Genomic DNA, 20,035 nt, shown 5'->3' on the forward strand with positions numbered 1-20,035 from the left:
AGATTAAAATATTAACGATCCCAATGACATATGCAAATTAATTATCTTGGGTTGTTGATTCACATGCATGATGAACCTAACCCTGTGAATTATCCCAACATTTAAAATGCGTGTAGATTAGTTCTAAAAACTTTGCTGATTGTTTGTTTAGGTTTTTTAAAATTAAATGATAGTGGTTTTATTAGAATGTTATTAAATTTGAGGGCCTTCCAAACCAAAGCGACTCAAAAATAAATAATAATGTTGCAAACTTAGGCCAATTTCATAGCAATCATATTATTGAAAATTTAGGGCGTGACAAGTGCCTCACCCCTCGCCATAGTAGAGACTTTGCACACAAAATCACATACAAAGTTTGGATGGATTGCACCAAACAAACGACACATGCCTACAAGATCAAATCTAACACGGACAACACTAATACCTAGAAAGCCCACATAAAAAATAGGGTAAATTACATAAAACTACCTCTACTATTGGGTCAGTCACAGTTTCATACCTCATCTTACGAATTTGTTGTCTACTTCCTTCCCTTATGACAACTTTCTCTTTTGATCCTCTAGTCATTGCTTGGCATTGGGTTTTCGATTCTTATCCGTTGAGTTATGTGTTAATTAAGGGCAAAGTCCGAACATGTTAGAATCCTCATTAAAAGGGATTATGCGAACTGCACATGACATTAGTGATGAAAAAAAAATTAAATACCCAAACTCAACCCGAAAAAAACCCAAAATCATAAATCCCAAAAAATGCAGTAACGGATACAAGAGCATTTCAATCTCTTCATATCATTATTTATATAAAGAAAAAGGTTCCAACAAGATCACCACGATGGCAATTCAATATTATGCCAAAGATGTTACGGCTTAATTAGGCACTTGGAGAGTTGGGGAAAATTGCAGCATGGTTATGAAATAATCGATTCGTATGTGTAGAGACATGAAGAGATCGAAATGCTCTTAAGTGATTTTGACGGAATGTAAGAGCAGGAGCAAGATTGATGTGTAAAGTACAGCACGTGAGATGACATTCATCGATTTTCAACATAAAGGAACCAACATAGAAAAAGCCGGCAACTTTCTTACTCATCAACTCATTTCAAGTTTCTCATTTTTCTCATGCCACCCACGTAAACGTTGAGAACCATTTGTCAACGGGCCGATGTATTTGGGCAGGCCTTTTGTTTCTTGAGCAGCAAGCGTCTGGATTTATTATTTTGGGCCTTTTGATTTAACCCAGTAAAGGCCCACTTAGTTCGCCAGCTGCTACCCAGAAACCGTAACCGCTTTTGTTTTTGTTCTGTTTCTGTCTGTGAACGGAACACGTTCCCAGAGTCCCAGTAACTCTTCACATCACATCACATCGCTACTGAGCGGAGTTGGAGAATATCACCACCGTCGTCGCAGACGATCAAAACCCTAAAGCGTGTGCCCGAACAAGATGCCGAAAAAGATGGGTTTGAATAGCAAGGCGGAGGCCGCCAAGGCTCGGAAGAGCTCCACCGAAGCCGAGCGCAAGGAGCGCGAGGCTCGCGAGAAGGAGGAGCAGTACTGGCGCGAGGCCGAGGGCAGCAAGTCCCGCGCGGCAAAGAAGCGCGAGGAAGAAGCCGAGAAGCGAGCGGAGGCCGCCGCGCGGAAAGCCGAGGCGCGCCGATTGGCGGAGCTGGAGGAGAAGGAACTCGAGAAGGCGGGGAAGAAGCCCGATAAGAAGGTCGGGCGAGTCACGATCCCGGTTCCAAAGGTGACCGAGGCCGAGCTGAGACGGCGGAAAGAGGAGGAGCAGGCGGCGTTGGAGAAGAAATCGGATGAGGTGAAGAAGAAGCAGAGCCGTACGGCAGAGGAGGAGGAGTATGAGAGGATGGTGGTGGTGGAGAATAAGAATCGGGATGATTCGATTATTGAGGCGAGGACGGTGGAGGAGGCGGTTGCGCAGATGTCGGTGGCGGAGAGCTTGCCGGTGGATCGCCACCCGGAAAGGAGGCTCAAGGCTTCGTTTAAGGTACATTTTCTATGTTATTGGGAGAATTTGGGGTTTGTTTGGTTAGGGGGATTGGATTGCATTGGTTTCGATTAGCTTTGAAATATAAAATCTAATGCATTTACATAGAATTGTTGTCGTTTGTATCGAATAACTGAGCTTTAGGAATTAGGACTAGTACTGTACGAGCTTGAAGCTCTAGCAATATTAGAGTAACAAATCGACTCGGCATTGAAAATATACGATACGAACGAATGCAAACGAAAGCCTTGTAGAAGACAGCTTAGTCTGTTATATGCCGCAATGATTTCATTTTGCTCAAATGGTTGTGATCAGCTACTCGAAAGTATGGGTGTGCATTAGCATGCTTGATTGCTTGTGTTGGCACCGAAATCTTTGCAATGTGTTAGTAGAGCACCTCTTTTAGACAGACGGGGTTGCCTCTTGAGTTCTGAGCGTTTTTCATTTTCTCATGGACGACAAATGTAGCTTAAAGCGATGAACTTGAACTTCTACGTCATTTCTTTATACTCGTGATCTCAGTAATTTGTAGCTAGCATCCTGTAAGAGGAATTCATGTTGCACAATTTATGATGTAGCAGTGCTCTGTTGGTTTTTTGTAGCGGTCTTATGAGTGAAATTCATGTGTTCTTTTTGTAGACTGTCTTAGCTGTTCCATTTCTCAAAACAATAGCTGAAGTTTTGTAGGTTTTATTTTATTTGTTCATGCACGGATGTATCTCATATTTGATGCCTCTTGTGGAATGGCTGCTTAAATTTTTACGATTCTTGTAATTATCGTTGCTGCCCCACTTCAATAGTACAGTATTGTCGACTGCTGGCGAAATATAACGTTAATTGTTGGCGTTTCCTGAATAATAGTAATTGTAGGGGCTATTGGTAGAAGCTAAGTCATTTTCTTAGGAGCACTGATTTCTTTTGTTAACAACTACGGAACTTTTCCATCCATGTCTTTTTAAACTTTCATTGATAATTCAGCCGTTGGTAAGAATCAATTTTACCTTTTGGTGCTTGCTGCTTTGATCTTATTAAATTTTGACATTAGTGATTTCTTCTGTGTTTATAATGTGACGAGTTCGTGTAATAATTGTAGGCTTTTGAAGAAGCTGAGCTCCCCAGGCTGAAGGAAGAGAAACCAGGTCTTACGCACAATCAATACAAGGACATGATATGGAAGCTGTGGAAGAAATCTCCGGATAACCCTCTAAATCAGGTTTAGTTTTGTCTCGGATATACACACAGTCATTGTTTGTGAGATAATTACTTGTATTAGTCAACGTAAGTAAGTTTCGCACTTTATACAAAGAACCTTCAATCCAATCATAACATGACAATGCCAACCTAATAATAATGTCTAACCCCCTGCCCCCGTACTAGATGCTAGGACTTACTTATGCCGTTTTCTCTGGTAAAGTAAAATTTATTGTTCCTGTACAGTGCTTTGAGATTTAAGTCTTTGAATTGTTATCCTCATTCATATATTGGTTGCCCCAATGTATAGTGTTTTGTTAAATACGTTGACCCATGGTGATGGCATTTGATATGAGTATTTAATGGGGATTTGTGTTTGTCTAGCATATATCTGTGCTGTCAATCATCCAAGCTGGTAGATTTGTGTCACATGTTCGGATGTGTAGAGCGTTATTAATTAGTTAGTTAATCAAATTTGCAGCTTGCTGAGTGATCACCTCGCATCCTCACCATGCACTGGGCATCTGAGCTTTTTCTCCTGGGCTGGTTTTCTTGATTTCATCATCCTGTCCACCGACGTACATGTGTAATTTGAAACACATATGTGGTTTCTGCCCTACTGTATGTGCTACATCCGCTTCTTGAAACATAATCCGAATAATATGCAATCTTCGCTCGATTGGCCTAATTAACTCCTTACATATTCACAGAACTTTTGTTCAGATGGAGTCTGCTGTAAAACTGGTAATTGTTATTTAACATTTTCATCTTCTTATGTTCCGTTAAAAATCCGAAAGTAACAACCGGATTTTCGGGACATCACAGCGTGGTCGAATTATTGTGGATGATGTGTGTTATCATATTTTTAGGTGGCAGTGTCTTGTATTGTATACATGCTAGCGAAGCAGGCATATTATTGGACCCGTATCTGCTGGTTTATTGGGACCAAGCTCTTAAAGAAGCTCTCCATCTTATCTTTTAATTTTTTTCACCATATCTTTCTGATTAATTCCTGGTTTGCAATTTATTTCTTGCTGCAACCAACTCTTAAAATTCGTTCAACTTTGCACACACGATCATACAGGAAAAAAGACGAAAAGAAAAAAGAAAACGAAAAAGAACGCTTTTCCGGCGCAACCTTCTAATACGGTTTGGTTTGGTTTAGGTTTCCAATCGTACTCGAGTTGGTTCGATTTAGGCCGTAGACTTAGGTGGAATGAAATTGGAGAAAATTTCTTGCGGATGAAGAGATGAAATTTTGAAAGAGTTGACGCCAAACTCAAGTGGTTTAAAAATTTCAGCATAAAATTACACTTTTTTCAGTATAAAACCCGAATCAACGTAATAACCGTTGTAAGCAACGCTTTCTGCCTCGATTCATAATATTTGTACGTTGAAAGTGATTTCTGCATTTTCTCCTTTGCACATTCCGAACTTTTTGAAGTATTGTGAAGGAGGATGTGGCCCATTCACCGCACTACAATAAAAGCATTGCAATTATTCTGTGATTCTTGAGTACCCCACTTTTGGAGCTCTTATTTATGATTTTAAGCAAACACCTAATTACCGCGGCTATTCAATCTTATAATTACCGACAAAATCAAACAAATTCCAACCAATGTTTAATTTGACGCCGTTACCGTCTAATAAATACTTATGTTAAAAAAGTGTCTATCTGTTTAGTAGATGATTGACACGCAGTAAATTAGTGACATGAGAGAATCTCTTGCCTGTTTAAGAATATAACACGTGTTAATAATGCGTTTCATCTTCGCGTTTTTTAATCCTGTCAGAGAGTACAACACTTGAACAGTTGCTAACTCCCTTTGGAAATGGTTGTATTCTGCCATTAATATCTAACCACTATTGGTAACCACTTAAACCCATCACCTACTTCAACATTATCTCAGAAAACTCAAGGCTTAAGGTGGAAGGTGCCATAACCAGAAATGAAAGCAAGGCTACTCTTCGGTTGTGCAATGAAGTGGTGCTGATTTTTTGGCCCCAAATGTTATCATTCAGGTCCAAGAAATCGAAGAAGAGGACGATAATTGTCGGTCTGAAATCAGATAATTCAAGCAGAGAAATGCTTCTGAGATTGCTCATTGCTGTTGTAAAACACAGGGACAGTGTGATTGCTGTTCATGTTCAAGAGAACGATGATTCTTTTGATCCCAACACTTTCCACATCCACGAAGATTTCTGCAAGTCCAAGCAGGTAAACTCCTTTTACTTGGGAGCTTATGGCATTGGCTTTTGGCTTATGGCTTTTTCTTTGCAGGTGGATTTCCAACTAAAAGTGTGCATTGCAGATTCTTACATTTCTGAATTAACCTACCAAGTCAGGATCGGCTTTGCATCAATCCTTGTAATTGGTTGCAGCCTCTCAGGGTAATGAAACTAATAACCCCAATCTCTCTCTCTAGCGATATTGTAAACTAATCTAAATTACGAGGAGGGGGACTTGAATGAGGGTGTGGAGGGGAACTTGTCGTATCCCTGCGCCCACCCCCTCTCTCCCTGATGCAATATTCTAATCTAATCTAAATTATGAGAGATTAAAACGGTATTCTAAATTAATCTGAATTACAAGGAGGGGTTTGGAACTAATTTGCAGGGGTAAACTGCTCTAGCCAACTTAGTTACGCATGAGAGTTCTCTCTCTCTCTCTCTCTCTCTCTCTCTCTCTCTCTCTCATGGATGTTAAATTACAATGCAGGCCAAGTTTTTCAGCTATCCATACTTGCTTGAAAGGGTTACCTCCATCATGCACACTACTGGTGATGAATACCGTGGGAAGAGTCCTAATGGAGGGGCAGGGGACTTGCCAACAAGGCTCTGTAAGGGCAGCAGCCCTACAATCTTCTCACTCATTTTCCTCAATCTACACTTGCCATGACCAATCAAATACCACCCGGCAGTTGCAAAAGTCCTTAACAACTCCGCCTTCCTCTACAGCGTCGTTGATGCGGCCAACGACTACTAGAAGAGCACTCTCTGCCGTAAATAAAATGGTGGAGGTCGCTGATTTGGCGTCCGAGAAACTGTTTCAAAGATTGGAAGTACTACAAGCAGAAGGTTCAAGCAGGCATTTCACGCCGAAAGAGCTTCGTGATGCAACTAACAATTTCAGCCCAGCCACAGTGATTGGAGAGGGTGGACATAGCAAGGTGTACTGCGCCAAACTTGGAAATGGTGAAGCTGCAGCTGTGAAAGTCCTCCAAACCACACGGTGCTCAACAGCGGATTTTTTTCGAGAAGTAGACTTGCTATCTGGTATGAAGCATGACAACATTGTGCAGATAATCGGGTTCTGTCGTAGTGGGGAGATGCAAGCAATTGTGTATAAACTTTTGATGGGAAGCTTGAGGCAGAATTTAAGAGAGCTAAAGTGGAGTGAGAGGATGAAAGTTGCAATCGGTGTGGCAAAGGCGTTGGACTACCTTCATGATTCTCACAGTCCTCCCATCATCCATAGGGATGTGAAGTCATCTAACATTCTCCTCTCCCACAATTGCGAACCGATAGTAAGTTCGATAACAATTTCTTATACTTGCAGAAATCTAAAACTCAATTAGCTTCAATTGCTAGAACTTTCCGAACAAAGGCTTTATCTCAATAGGTCTACATTTGTCTCTGATCACTTTGGCTTTTGATGCCAGTTATCAGATTTTGGAGCAGCAATGTTACTTCAAACTCATCAATCTCAAGCAAACACAAAGGCGCCGTTCCATGTTGTTGGGACGTTTGGATACTTAGCCCCGGAGTACATGATGTATGGAAAGGTTGATGAAAAGATAGATGTGTACTCATATGGAGTTGTGCTCCTAGAACTTATCACCGGGAAAGAAGCGATTCAAACTCACCAGGAGATTCGCGAGAGCTTAGTATTATGGGTAAGCGAAGAAATCAATAAGCTACAAAACTGATTCTGAAAAATTGTATTTTCCTCTGAATTTGTGTGCACTTGCAGGCAAGGTCCTTACTGAGCTGTGGCATATGCGAACGTCTGATCGATCCTCACTTGATTGAAGACTACAACAAGGAAGAGATGGAAATAATGATGATAGCGGCACGCCTCTGCCTTATGCACTCATCTTCTAGAAGGCCAACCATGAAAACGGTAATCCTTGTTTTCTTCTTTTTCATACAGAAAAAGAATACAAACCAAAATCTGCTACACAATAATTACACCGAGAAGGTAACTTCTGTATCAAGTTATCAACACGGCAGATGAAAAATTGCAAAATGTTTACTATTCCGCGACCGACCACTTTAATAAATTACGTTAAGACTCTGTTGCAAATGTATCTTGAAACGTTGTGTCAAACTGTTCGGGCTAACATGGCTCCAATTATTGTTTCTGTTTGCAGATACTGAAGTTACTTGAGAAGCCAGATAACTGGTTAAGGATGCAGAGAGAAAGAGACGAGTTTCTAAACGTAACTGAAAGAGGCAAAACAGCCCTATCTTGACAACCGATCAGGTTGATTTAACCGTGCAGTCAGCAGCTTGAGGGGATGGCATCCCGCTATTAAAAATCCGTGTATACGAAATATATATCAAAATTTTATTTTATTTTATGCAGGATGACCAACAAGAAAATTGATTCCAAATGGATTTTCCTGCTGGTCACCTAGTATCAGAAACAATAATTGGCTATTATTTGAAACAATAACTTGGACGTGCATGCAAGGATTTTCACAAGCTTCTGCAAAATAAAGCTCCTTAGATTTATATTATCACTGAAGCTTTTGTAAATTAAGATCTGTTCACATAACTTATCAATCATTGCAATTGTTTTCGTCTAATACAAAACAAAATTTGAAAAATTGGTAAAAATAATTTGCTTCTTGGGATACAATTGATCACTTCAAAATGGTTACTCCATTAAGCCATGGCCAACTGAGCGAAATTTATCGGGGTTACGAATTGTGGTCCACCATTGAAGAGGGTCACAGCTGCCAACTTAGAAGCAGCCTGTGTTGGATGAAATAGATCCCAGAACAAGTAGTTGTCGCGATTCAAACAAAGTGTGGCATTTGGACTGCAGAAGGATTCACCGTTGAGCTTCCCAGCTCCGCAACAGGCAGCTTCCACTTGTGTAAAATCTGAAAAAGGAAAAGGAGATTTGTTGGTAATTAGATTGTTCCTTTTCCTTCACCATTCTAGCTGCTGAGAGCTTATGAATATGTACCAAAATAATTTGGAAGTGATTTCCCTGCATAGCTTTGTTTATTTATAGCCTTTGAATTTAATAAATCAACGGAGAATCAAGGGATATAAAGATACAAGGGTGTGCGGAAGTCTTTTTCCAATAACAACTGTCGAGTATTGACTTACTGAATGGAAGAGGGTTCCGAATGACATTTATTGTCATCTCAAATGCATTGCCAAGTGCATACTTGACGTCCTTGCATTCTGAGCTTAGCTTGGACATTAGGGCATCCAACCTTGAGTGGAAAGCTACTGCAAGATCATTTAAATCCTCTAAACACCCGCCAGAGGCGTTGTAAACCCTTTGAGATGGACAGCATCCGATTGGGGCAACGCTAATGATGCCAAACTTCCTTGCTCCAAGATCGATTAAGCCCTGCCATTTCAAACAGGGATCAGTTGAGCTACCAAAACTTGTGCATTTGATACAAAGTGCTAAAGATAGAGAAAAGTATTACCTTCAAGTGGTTTTCATAAGCAAGTAATAAAGAAGATAAGAATTCTTCCTTTGGTATGGAACTGTTTGAGTGGTAATATCCGAAAAGGTCATTGCTACCAATGCTGATAAAGAACAAGGACCTCTCGGTTACTCTCCTCCCCCCTTTTATGGCGGTAAGATTGCTCTTGACAGTGGAAAATTGTTGTATCTGCTCTGCTAATGGGACAACATTTTTCTGACTGACGGATGAGGCAGCAAACGGAGTTTTCTTTGGCGTTCCATACTTCATCAGAGCCAGCTGAAAAAAGAAAATTGAGATATCTGTTACAAAAAAAATTCTCTTCCTCCCATATCAGGCTTATGATGATAACAAATTTTCGCAAGATAATAAGGCGCGTACCACTGATTTTTTTCCAGTTATGTCAAATAGGCCTGACCCTCCAGAAGCAAAGTTAACACCACCAAATGTTTTGTTGGAAAGAGACGTAGCGTTGAGAGAGAAAAATGGTGGCGGACTTCTCTTGAGACCGAAAGTCATAGCTATAGATGATCACCACAATAACAGTAATAGGTTAAGTTAATCTTTGTCATCGATACACTGTTTAGGGTTTAGGGTTTAGGATCTGTTTCGTTATGGACATGTCATCCATATATAATGATAAAGAAATGGACTTCCTGTCCAGAGAAAAACTGTATATATACTTACAAAGAAAATCAGCACTGTTGAGGCCATTGCTGAACCTTCCAGTGGGTTCTGAGGAAGGAAAGTCAATGCCATTGTGGGGAAAGTCAGCCCTAGCCGTGCTGGTGAGCAAGAAATTGTTTGTTCCAACATCAGCAGTTGAGTCACCAAATATGAAGATAAGTGGCGCACCTGGGTCTGCTGGACTAACAGAACCTATAGCCACACATAGAACTAGAGAAACAACAGCCCATGATATGTTTTCCATGGGAGATTAAGATCTAATGTGAAAAGGTTAAGTCGGAATCTGTGAATTTCCTTGACGACCCAGGGAAGCGCAGGCCACCTCGGTGCTAGACCCCCAAAGGAGAACAAATTTTATGTTGTATTTTCAAGTAAGAGCTTGGTAATAGGGAATTTATATTGCATGGAATGGTTTAGAATTGTAGTCCTGGAGTGTGCACTTACAAACACAAGAGGTTAATTGAGGGGGGTTTTGCATAGTGATTACCTATATATGGCCGGTTTGATCGTTGACGAAGTTCTTCCGTTGTCAGGTATAATGATGATGAACTTACAAACACAAGAGGTTAACTGAAGGAGGATTTGGCACTTTCCTCACAAGCTAACTTTGCTTACGTAGTAATAGCTACTGATTCAATGCGTTCAAACACAAATACTCGCAGTGACATCTATAATAGAGGTGAGACTCATGTAGAACTGATTAAACTTGCTGCCGCCTTTCCAACTTTTTCGTACATTCGTTTCGAGTTTTATACTAAAATTTGGTTGTTTATGGGAGAATACTTTGTAAACACATTCTCTAACACAAACAAGGAGCTTAGTGGCCTGTTCATTTGTCCTCATTGGGCTAATTAAATACACCGATCTGCAATTAAACTTTTTTTTTTCCTTTCTAAAATAAGATAGTTGTACAATATGTTTGTTCCCTTGGCTTCTCATACGCGAAGCACAAATCGATTATGAGCCAAAGTAACTGAACGCTGCATTTTAAATATCACAATAATAATGTGACAATCGAAAATTTTATGCTCAATAATTCCACTTTTGAATTTTATAGGTATGAATATACTTGCACAAAAAAAAAAAAAAAAATCGAAGTTTCCATTACCAGTGATTTACCTTAATTTTCAATATAAGTTGTCTGAGCAGCAATGATGCTTCCGCAATCTCAGCAAACACAAAAGGCACCATTCGATGTTGTTGGGACGTATAGATACTTAGCCCGGAGCACATGTGGTATGGCAACTGGCAAGGTTGATGAAAAGATGGATATTTACTCATATGGAGTAGTGCTTCTATAACTTATCACTGGGAAAGAGGCGATTCAATCTCACCAGGAGATCCACAAAATATTGATGAAAACTGCACGCCTACCTAGAAGGCCAACTACGAAAACACTGACCCTTGTTTTCTACTCCTTCATGGAGGAAAAAAGAAGAAGAAAACCCTAATCTGGTATACAATACTTTAATTGTGACAAGATAACTTGTGTACCAAGTTATCAACACGATGCGTGAGAAACTCAAAACATTTACTTTGCAGGAAACTTTCAGATTTTAGGTTAAGAATTTGTTTCATTGATAGTTGTATACAAGTTTTCCAATGTTTCTTGAAACTTTATGGTGCCCAATTAATTGTTCTAATTAACTGGCATGACTCACTCAATGAAGCCACATATCAAATATTTTAATGTTTACATTCTTAATTAGAAATTCATTGATCATGTCATATGATTCCTGCAAATAAAAACATGTTCATTACAGATTGGAGTTTGCATAAGCAGAAAATTTAAAAATCTGCTTACGTAATTTGTCAATTCAATTCCAATTGTTTTCTTCTCATGGACACAGTTATCAATTCAAAATGGTTACTCTGTACCATTAAGCCATGGCCAACCGAGCAAAATTTATTGGGGTTACGAATTGTGGTCCACCATTGAAGAGGGTCACAGCTGCTAACTTAGAAGCAGCCTGTGTTGGATGATATAGATCCCAGAACAAGTAGTTGTCGCGATTCAAACAAAGATTGGCATATGGACTGCAGAAGGATTCACCGTTGAGCTTCCCAGCTCCGCAACATGCAGCTTCCACTTGTGTAAAATCTGAAAAATAAGGAGGAATTTGATGGTAATTAGATTGTGCGTTTTCCTTCCAACTCCTAGCTGCAGGGCCTTGTTTGCTAACTGTTTGGAAGTTGGTTTGTAATAACTATTTTTAGAAGGTCCTCATTTTGCTTGTTTTTTTTTTTTTTTTTTTTTTTACTGAAAACGGTTATGTGACAAGTTCTTAGTTTTCAAAAGAAGTAAAAATGAAAACAGAAAATGAAATAGTTATTAAACGGGCCATAAGAAAATGTACAAAATGAGAAATTACTGAACTGATAGAGTATTGACTTACTATATGGAAGAGGATTCTGAATGACATTTATTGTCATCTCGAAAGCATTTCCAAGTGCATACTTGATGTCCTTACATTCTGAGCTCATCTTGAACATTAAGGCATCCAACCTTGCATGGAAAGCTACTGCAAGATCGTTCAAATCCTCCAAACATCCGCTGGTAGTGTTGTGAATCCTTTGAGACGGGCAGCATCCAATCGGGGCAACGCTAATGATGCCAAACTTCCTCGCTCCAAGATCAATTAAATTCTGCCATTTCAATACAGGGCTCAGCTAAACTATGAAACTTGTGCATAAGGGGTTTAGGGTAGTGCTAAACATAGGGAAAAGTATCACCTTCAAGTGGTTTTCATATGCAAGTAATAAAGAAGTTAAGAATTCTTCCTTTGGAATGGAACTGTTTGAGTGGTAATATTCGAAAAGGTCATTGCTACCAATGCTGATGAAGAACAAGGACTTCTTAGTTACTCTCCTCCCCCCTTTTATGGCGGTAAGGTTTCTCTTGACGGTAGCAAATTGTTGAATCTGCTCTGTTAATGACACAACATTTTTTTGATTGACGGATGGGGCAGCAAGCGGAGTTTTCTCTGGTGTTCCAAACTTCATTAGACTCAGCTGAAACAAGAAAAATGAGAAAACTGTAAAAAAATGTTTCTTTTCCAACATCTCTTGCTTATGAAGATAACAATTTTCTGAATAACGCACCGATGTTTTTCCAGTTATGTCAAGAAGGCCTGACCCTCCAGAAGCAAAGTTAACTCCACTAAACCTCTTCTTGCGAAGAGATTTAGCTTTGAGAGAAAGAAAAGGCGGCGGACTTCTCCTGAGACCGAGTATCTGAGCTATGATCACCACAAGAAAAGCAATGGGTTAAGTTAAGTTTTATAATCCATGCAGGGTTTATGGTTCATTTTATTATTGACATATCATTCGATAAAGATAAAGACACAGACATTCTGTCTAGAGAATAACTGTATATACTAACCGAGAAAATCAGCACTATTGAGGCCATTGCTGAACCTTCCAGTGGGTTTTGAGGAAGGAAAGTCAATGCCATTGTGTGGAAAGTTAGCCCTAGCCGTGCTGGTGGGCAAGAAGTTATTGGTTCCAACGTCGGCCGTTGAGTCACCTAGTACGAAGATTAGTGGCGCACCTGGGTCTGATGAACTAACAACAGCTACAGCCACACAGAGGACCAGAGAAACAACAACCCATGATTTGTTTGCCATGAGAGATTTAGATATAACTAAAAGAAATAATTAAGTTAATCAAACAGTGTGTACCCAAAAAGTTTAATGTTAGTGAAAGCTTCACTTTCCCTTTCCAATCAATTAAAATCGAAAGGGGAATTTATATGCATGGAAATGCTTTGGAGTTGTCATAGTGTGTTTACCTATGGCCGGTTTGAGCATTGACCAAATATTTAATTGCTTCGTTAAGTATTTAATAATCATGAACTTAATGTTACATATGATGATAAGAACTATGGTGCACTACACTTCTCTCACGTGTTCGATTTTGTTTAAGTAGTAATAGTTACTAACTCAATGCTTTGAGACACAATCATATGCAACATATCTTTAATAAAAGCGAGACCCATATTATAAAATAGAATAGGGTTTTACAAGTTAATGTTTAATTACTTATCACTTTGTAAACGCATAGTACTAAACGAATTTGGTTGTTTTATTAGTGATTACTATGTAAACACATGATACTTAAGTCCATAGTTGTCTGACACAATCAAGGAGGATAGTGGCCGGTTTATTTGTCCTCGCCAATTTGCAATTAAATTTCTTTATTTTTCTTCTTTAATAAAGATAAATAAACTACAATATGTTTGTTCCCCTTGGCTTTTAATACATGAAGCACAGATTAATTACATGCCAAAGAATTAACTGAAAGCTTCGTTTTTAATGCCAAAGTATAAATGTTACAATTTCTGTAGCAAAAAATGTGATTAATTTATATATAATTGCAATGGTTAATCAATTTTTTTGTGTATAATCATCCTCAGCAGCTTGTTGATCAAGGTCTCGTTGTTCTGCCAGCCGCCCTACCACAAAGAAGGGCATTTCTGGGAATTGGGAATTCATCCCTAGTTGACTCCACGGGCGAGTAAACTCGTAGGTAAAATTGTTGTCCAAGGTATTGCCTTGCCCAAAACTCACTTCTCACATTCCACATACCAACATTGTCCAAAGCAATGTATATTGCAGTCCATGACTTTGGATACACCTGTCACATAATCAAAACCAAAACTTTAATCACGTGTAACACGAATTATTGTATATGCCGGTTATATATAATATATGCTTCAAAATACAAATGAAGATTATATTGTTATGTGATAGGGTTATGTTCATACTCAACTTCCTACCTCACTTTTAGCACATTTAAATATATGAAGAGTATAGCCGGAATTTAATACGATTCACTCTTATTGTTCACCTTTCTCACTTATTGTATATCGTTGAACCAATTTTTAGCATCATTAGGGCAACTAACCTGTGTGGTACTTCTTGAAACTGCATCTCTAAGGTTGTATTCGTTCCGACTAGTTGGTGTCCATTTACCTCCATCCATTCTGAAATTCAAGTAAGAAAAAAATGTCAGAATTACTAACCAAATTTACCATCTTTAAGCTCATTGAATTATGAAGATATATATATATATATATATATATATATATATATATATATATATATATATATATATTACTGTTTACTTACCCAACAACCCAGAAGGAGTAACCATCCAAGTGAAAACTTTGCACAATGTTTTCCTTGTTCTCAAACACAATCTCAACAAAAGCCCTAAAATCAGCACCCATGACTGAAGTGTCAAGGTACATGTTTTGGTGAGTGGGATAATCTGAGATGCTTCCAACCTTAAAAACTCCATCAATCTTGAAGTAATCCGCAAGCTTCAATGGTGTGTCAGCAGGGATGAAAGATACACTGTTCACTGCATATCTTTGCTTCCCACTTACTTGAGCTGCTGAGCTCTGTAGCATGATTGTTCTGCTCACATTCACAAGACCATAGTGGTAGGAGCCTTGTGGGTTTGGTCTTGGTCCACTTGCTGTCAAATTAGTCCTGAAAAATGTCCAAAATATAGATGTTAGATTGGGGCACAACAACTACAAATGAAGCATGGATCTGAACTCGGAATCCTTTTAAATGAAGCATTTCATTGATCCGATACTATAGATTGTCTACTTAATGCACATCTCTAGTAGAACGGAAGAGGGTAAATTGGATGTCTTGTCAAATCCAAGTGTATAAAGTGGATTAGATGCTACCTAATGGTGCGAGACTGGTGAAAGCTTTTCAATTGATACTATTATATAGATTATTATACCACATGACTAATAGAGACGGGATTCACTTATATAAATGGATTCAACCTAGTAATGAGCTAGATATGGTAAAAGTCATATACCTAATGGAGCGGGCCTGGCTAAGAGACCAGCCAGTTTGGGTGGGGCCACCAGGAATTGGGCCGGAAACTTGACGGGCGGAGTTACTGTAGTGAAAAATTGCAGTGCTGGTGAGGACCTTGCTGGTGAAACGAGTTGACACAGCAATGTAGTAGTCCTGAGGGGCCTGATCTGCTGTGACGAGCACAGAGTAGGACTGTCCCACGTGGATATCAAGAGACTCGTAAGTGGTCTGGAGAGTGTGGGTTCCTTCAACCTCAACCAGCTTCAATGTGTGTCCCTGGATTCTGAAGTTCAGAGAGTTCTGGAGCCCAACATTTGATATTCTAAGCCTGTAGGTTTTACCTGTAAGAAAATAGACAAAAAAAAAAGCTCAAAAAATGGAAAAACGTAAAGCAGTAAAACATTAAAAAAAACAATGGACCGTGAGAGTTTAGAGGGTGCAACAAAAATTTACCTTGTTCAAATGTGAAAGTTGTACCACTTGGTCCACGTCCATTGATTAGAACACTATCTGGGAAGGGAAGCCTGTGACCGCGATCTAGAATGGCCTTTAATACCTGCAATATTAGGGTAAAAAAATTCAATAAACTACAGTTTCACCTAACCATATACGGAAATACCAACTTGCTCTTAGTTTAGTAGTTTTTATGTTCTCAGTTATTGAAAGACGTTGTAATAAGTTTGAATCTTCGTTACCTTGTGATCAGTTTTGTACCAATCTCCAATCAGAATGGAGTAATCCCCAGCTGGTTCTGGGAATGGGACTGGGATTCTGGGCCTGCTGAGGATTTTAATGGCTCCAAAGCCACCGGCAGCTTTATGGAAGGCAAGAGATGGGAAGTAGTAAAAGCTTCCAATTTGATCCTTCACTTGTAGTGTGTAGGTGAAGTTCTTGCCTGGTGGGATTGGGCATGTGGTTCCATACACCCCATCTTGGTATGAGTTTCTCCTTTGTTGCACTCCATTCCTGTTTCAAATTCCCCATTTACCAATTAAGTTTCAAATCGAAATTGTTTTACTTCAAAAGTCTAGCAATTACTAAACTCATTTTACGACCAATCATGAATCTTCTAACCGTTAATGCATTGTAAATCCTACATGTATCTACAACTAAAATTCGTGTAAGCTAAAATTGATTTATATGTGTGCATGAACGACTGAACTTAATACTGCTACGTGAACAACTGAAATTCCATCCACAATCAATTAAAGAACTTCCAACATAGGCTAGACAAGAGGGAATTGAGTACCGTCTAAGCACAAAGTGGAGAGAATTTGGAAATAGTCAATAAAAGTTTCCTTGTGAGTTTGGTTTTCTTGACCAAAATTAAATAAATGCGTGTGGCTAACGGCTATAGATGTCAAATTGCAAATGCCAGCAACAAACCCATGTAATAATATTGATCATAAAATATGCATGTCATGTTGTCACTTGTCATTGTCCACCCACATGCAAGATTACGTGACAATTAAGCTTATGTGACATATATAGTCGTATAAAACCCAAACCAATTAAAGAAAAATGTAGAAAAACCTATGGATAGATTATGTATTTAAAAAAAAAAAAAAATTATCTACCACACATTGTTTGGACTTTTGAATAAAAAGCTGGCGATTTGACAAAATAAATTCTGGGCATTAAATGATCGCGACTTATGTTCATGTGCATGTTTATTGTTTAGACTCTTATCTCACTATCTTGTGATTATATTCTAAAAATTAAAATTAAAACAAAAACCAAAACTAGGAAGGTAATATTACATTTTGCGAAGAAAATTAGACTATATATCCTTTACTAATTAGAGAATAAATATTCTTGCAATTACATAATTTAATTAGTTTTTTTGCTTTGTATTACCAGTCAAGATTTAGCCATAACATTTTTGTGCATGTACGAAATGTGTAAATAATATATCAAATTTATCAATTGCTCGAACTAGAAGATTTAGTTTCCATGAAAGTGATTGAAAATAGAGTACTCTTGAAAACATCCTTTAATCCAATTTTTTAAAAATACTTTTTTCTACCTACCAATGAATTTAAAGAAAAAAGATGACAAAATATCCGACGAAAAAAAATGATGACAATGGTGGCCGGGAAAAAATGAAAAATAGAAAAGAAAATGTATGATAAAGAGTTGGAAGAAAATAATCGGACCATGAAATAAGGAAAGGCTCCGGCAAGCTGTTGTGGACGTTGATAATGAGGTTGTCATTGGTTACAGAATAGATTTCCGGCCCCGGAAACTGACCATTAATAAGAATTCCCTGCAACAAAAATTTGAAGTTTATACAACAATTAGTCATATAAAAACATAAACATTTTAGGGTTTTTGAATATTAGTCCTTGCAAAAGATTAAAATTTAAAAACAAAACCTGATGCTAGATTAAATATTCAATTTAATCCCTTGAGTGTACTTTTATCAAAATTTACATTCAATTTTTCTTATTTAATGTGTATTTTTATTTAATCTCTCCATATTAAATTTTAATTTTATTAATATGCACATATTTAATTTTTTTAATTAGAAATGAATGTAAATGAGAAAATATTAAAAAACATTGTGATACAAAAATATATAGATACATAATTGTACATAAATGATTGTGCCAAAATATATAAAATTGACTTTTTTGTACCAAAATATTTGTACCTACATGATTGTACCGAAATATATTATAATGAACCTAAATTTATGTACTGAAATGTATTATATTGAATTAATGTACCTAAATGTCAATACCAAAATGTATGTGCCAAAATGTACGAACCTAAATGTCAATACCAAAAATGTATGTACCTAAATATCAATACCAAAATGTATGTACCTAAATGTATTTACCAAAATAATAATTGAATTAATGTACCTAAAAGTCAATACTCAAATGTGTGTATCAAAATGTACATAATGAAATGCATTATATTGAATCAATGTAACTACATGTTTGTACCGATAGATATACCAAAATATTCAAATGTATTAATGTACCTAAATGAAGAACATACAAAATTGTTATCGGAATATATATTATAAAAAATTTAGTTGCCTAAATGTAGACATTAAAATATATTATGATGAATGAAATAAAAATTAAATTTAAATGTAATTAATACATTAAAATAAAAATAAAAAGATAAAATAAAACATCAAAATACAACTAATAAATGATATGATTAAATGTGCTAGGCACTAAAATTGGATTTTAATCTTACATATGGTTATAATCTAAAACTCATCTTTTTTAGGGATTAAAATGAAGTTTTCTAAACATTTTATCAAGTTGAAAGACATGATCGAGGATCATGATCACAGCTGATCAGAGAATAAATGTGAATATAAAAATTGCAAACCTGTTGACGAGCACCGAGTGGATATATGTCACCATATGTTACGTTCCAGTCGAAGTATCGGTAAGGGTCCTCGGCACTGACAAGACCCAGAACCAAAACAACGGCAGCTAGAAACTTGAGCAGCATTTCGGAGAAGGTGTTGGTGATCGAAGAGAGAATTCGAAGAAGAAAAAACGGGAGAAGATGAGTGCTCCCCAGTGCAATTACAGAGAAGGTTACAGAAGAAAACACTTCAATATGGCAAGAGGTAACAGTCTACGACTTATTTAAAGAGCAAGCAAGCAAGCCAAGGTCCAAAACCTAAACGAGTGGCCATACAATTTGTCCTTTTCAGTCTGCTACAGTAGAAGGCAATACAATACATCACTCATAGCGGTGGAGGGCCCACATGGCAAATAACGATATGGACCAATGGGGCTGCAACACGTATGAAAATTTGCATATTTGAGTTAGCGAATTGACTGTAATGCCAATGTCTAGGTTGGGACTTGGGTGGCGCCGCGCCGTAACCGCGTAAAAGTTTTTCTTCTTGTGCAATCTGCATGGCTGGAATGAGCGGGAAAGCCCGTGAATTCTGACGCGACACACGGCATTTTCATGTGCTGAAAAATTTCTGGTCTACCAATCAGAAAAAGGGCGTGTGTGTTGTTGGTGGGCGTAAAGGAAAAGGAAATAAGTGGTGGGGAAATTAATTTATGGGAACAAGTTAATTAGGAGATTTTTTGACTGGATTTTACTCGGAAACAAATAATTCCCTATGCTTACGGGACATTCTAATTAACTTTATGAGTACATTTTTGCTCACCACCTTATTTATCACCGTTAGATGAGTTTTAATTTTGAGATTTGTTCCTATCCACTACACGAATCTCGAAATTGAAACTCATCTAACGGTGATAAATAGGATGGTAAGCATACACCACACTAAATGGTGGTGAGCAAAAATACTCCCTTAACTTTATTCTTATTCTTCCGATAATTTTTGGATTTTTCTTAAAAAGCATCTGAAATACAACCACCGTGAAGCTTCCAATGGATCTCTTTCTAATTATTTTTTTCTTTTGGGTTTATATGGTAGCTGCTTTGAAATTGGAAGACAGATATGAAATTGAATGTTGCAATCCAATTTAATGATTCTTTTTCTTTTTCTTTCCTTGGTTGATATACTGCATTCACATTTTTACTTGGAAAAAGTAGGATTGTTTTTTTTAAGTTAAGGTTCCTTAATTAAGGAGTAGTCCAAGGTTCCATATTGCATTCACATCTTTTATAATCACATATAAGTTTTTT

The 20,035-nt window shown here is 37.8% G+C and overlaps 5 protein-coding genes across 5 annotated transcripts; 2 read left to right on the forward strand and 3 right to left on the reverse strand.

Moving 5' to 3' along the window:
* Nucleotides 1-1,280: 1,280 nt before the first annotated feature.
* LOC103445241 (uncharacterized) lies at nucleotides 1,281-4,171 on the forward strand. The gene is made up of 3 exons (XM_008384236.4): nucleotides 1,281-1,998; nucleotides 3,092-3,211; nucleotides 3,671-4,171. Exons 1-3 carry the CDS (start codon nucleotides 1,441-1,443, stop codon nucleotides 3,680-3,682), a joined length of 690 nt encoding a protein of 229 aa, XP_008382458.1. The 5' UTR covers nucleotides 1,281-1,440; the 3' UTR covers nucleotides 3,683-4,171.
* Nucleotides 4,172-5,003: 832 nt separating this feature from the next.
* On the forward strand, nucleotides 5,004-7,931 carry LOC103445242 (PTI1-like tyrosine-protein kinase 1). The gene is made up of 6 exons (XM_008384238.4): nucleotides 5,004-5,407; nucleotides 5,471-5,580; nucleotides 5,909-6,716; nucleotides 6,852-7,085; nucleotides 7,163-7,312; nucleotides 7,563-7,931. Exons 1-6 carry the CDS (start codon nucleotides 5,198-5,200, stop codon nucleotides 7,662-7,664), a joined length of 1,614 nt encoding a protein of 537 aa, XP_008382460.3. The 5' UTR covers nucleotides 5,004-5,197; the 3' UTR covers nucleotides 7,665-7,931.
* LOC103445273 (GDSL esterase/lipase At5g55050-like) lies at nucleotides 7,757-9,795 on the reverse strand. Its single transcript, XM_070821820.1, has 5 exons — nucleotides 9,552-9,795; nucleotides 9,240-9,385; nucleotides 8,865-9,080; nucleotides 8,533-8,782; nucleotides 7,757-8,300 (listed from the first exon to the last, which is right to left on the reverse strand). The coding sequence occupies exons 1-5, from the start codon at nucleotides 9,793-9,795 to the stop codon at nucleotides 8,080-8,082; spliced, it is 1,077 nt and encodes a 358-aa protein (XP_070677921.1). The 3' UTR covers nucleotides 7,757-8,079.
* Nucleotides 9,796-11,431: 1,636 nt separating this feature from the next.
* Nucleotides 11,432-13,177, reverse strand: LOC103445274 (GDSL esterase/lipase At5g55050-like). Its single transcript, XM_070821821.1, has 5 exons — nucleotides 12,934-13,177; nucleotides 12,654-12,790; nucleotides 12,285-12,563; nucleotides 11,948-12,197; nucleotides 11,432-11,652 (listed from the first exon to the last, which is right to left on the reverse strand). Exons 1-5 carry the CDS (start codon nucleotides 13,175-13,177, stop codon nucleotides 11,432-11,434), a joined length of 1,131 nt encoding a protein of 376 aa, XP_070677922.1.
* Nucleotides 13,178-13,729: 552 nt separating this feature from the next.
* On the reverse strand, nucleotides 13,730-19,033 carry LOC103445243 (L-ascorbate oxidase homolog). The gene is made up of 8 exons (XM_008384239.4): nucleotides 18,746-19,033; nucleotides 17,551-17,660; nucleotides 16,090-16,360; nucleotides 15,848-15,950; nucleotides 15,393-15,735; nucleotides 14,681-15,046; nucleotides 14,457-14,535; nucleotides 13,730-14,186 (listed from the first exon to the last, which is right to left on the reverse strand). The coding sequence occupies exons 1-8, from the start codon at nucleotides 18,869-18,871 to the stop codon at nucleotides 13,977-13,979; spliced, it is 1,608 nt and encodes a 535-aa protein (XP_008382461.3). The 5' UTR covers nucleotides 18,872-19,033; the 3' UTR covers nucleotides 13,730-13,976.
* Nucleotides 19,034-20,035: the final 1,002 nt, after the last annotated feature.

Source organism: Malus domestica, chromosome 05 (assembly GCF_042453785.1).
Source record: "Malus domestica chromosome 05, GDT2T_hap1".
NCBI lineage: Eukaryota > Viridiplantae > Streptophyta > Magnoliopsida > Rosales > Rosaceae > Malus > Malus domestica.

What these genes read in the sequence shown, in the direction of transcription:
- LOC103445273 (XM_070821820.1), bottom strand. Translation starts at nt 9,795, where the DNA reads ATGGAAAACATATCATGGGCTGTTGTTTCTCTAGTTCTATGTGTGGCT. An exon ending in GAAAAAAATCAGTGGTACGC is followed by an intron (nt 9,081 to 9,239) that starts GCCTTATTATCT and finishes TCCGTCAGTCAG; the next exon opens with AAAAATGTTGTCCCATTAGC. An exon ending in TCGGAACCCTCTTCCATTCA is followed by an intron (nt 8,301 to 8,532) that starts GTAAGTCAATAC and finishes TTCCTTTTTCAG; the next exon opens with ATTTTACACAAGTGGAAGCT.
- LOC103445241 (XM_008384236.4), top strand. Translation starts at nt 1,441, where the DNA reads ATGCCGAAAAAGATGGGTTTGAATAGCAAGGCGGAGGCCGCCAAGGCT. An exon ending in GGCTCAAGGCTTCGTTTAAG is followed by an intron (nt 1,999 to 3,091) that starts GTACATTTTCTA and finishes TAATAATTGTAG; the next exon opens with GCTTTTGAAGAAGCTGAGCT.
- LOC103445274 (XM_070821821.1), bottom strand. Translation starts at nt 13,177, where the DNA reads ATGGCAAACAAATCATGGGTTGTTGTTTCTCTGGTCCTCTGTGTGGCT. An exon ending in ACATAACTGGAAAAACATCG is followed by an intron (nt 12,564 to 12,653) that starts GTGCGTTATTCA and finishes TTCTTGTTTCAG; the next exon opens with CTGAGTCTAATGAAGTTTGG. An exon ending in TCAGAATCCTCTTCCATATA is followed by an intron (nt 11,653 to 11,947) that starts GTAAGTCAATAC and finishes CTTATTTTTCAG; the next exon opens with ATTTTACACAAGTGGAAGCT.
- LOC103445243 (XM_008384239.4), bottom strand. Translation starts at nt 18,871, where the DNA reads ATGCTGCTCAAGTTTCTAGCTGCCGTTGTTTTGGTTCTGGGTCTTGTC. An exon ending in CACTCGGTGCTCGTCAACAG is followed by an intron (nt 17,661 to 18,745) that starts GTTTGCAATTTT and finishes TTTTTGTTGCAG; the next exon opens with GGAATTCTTATTAATGGTCA. An exon ending in TTTCAAGAAGTACCACACAG is followed by an intron (nt 14,187 to 14,456) that starts GTTAGTTGCCCT and finishes ATTATGTGACAG; the next exon opens with GTGTATCCAAAGTCATGGAC.
- LOC103445242 (XM_008384238.4), top strand. Translation starts at nt 5,198, where the DNA reads ATGTTATCATTCAGGTCCAAGAAATCGAAGAAGAGGACGATAATTGTC. An exon ending in GCGAGAGCTTAGTATTATGG is followed by an intron (nt 7,086 to 7,162) that starts GTAAGCGAAGAA and finishes GTGCACTTGCAG; the next exon opens with GCAAGGTCCTTACTGAGCTG. An exon ending in GAAGGCCAACCATGAAAACG is followed by an intron (nt 7,313 to 7,562) that starts GTAATCCTTGTT and finishes TTCTGTTTGCAG; the next exon opens with ATACTGAAGTTACTTGAGAA.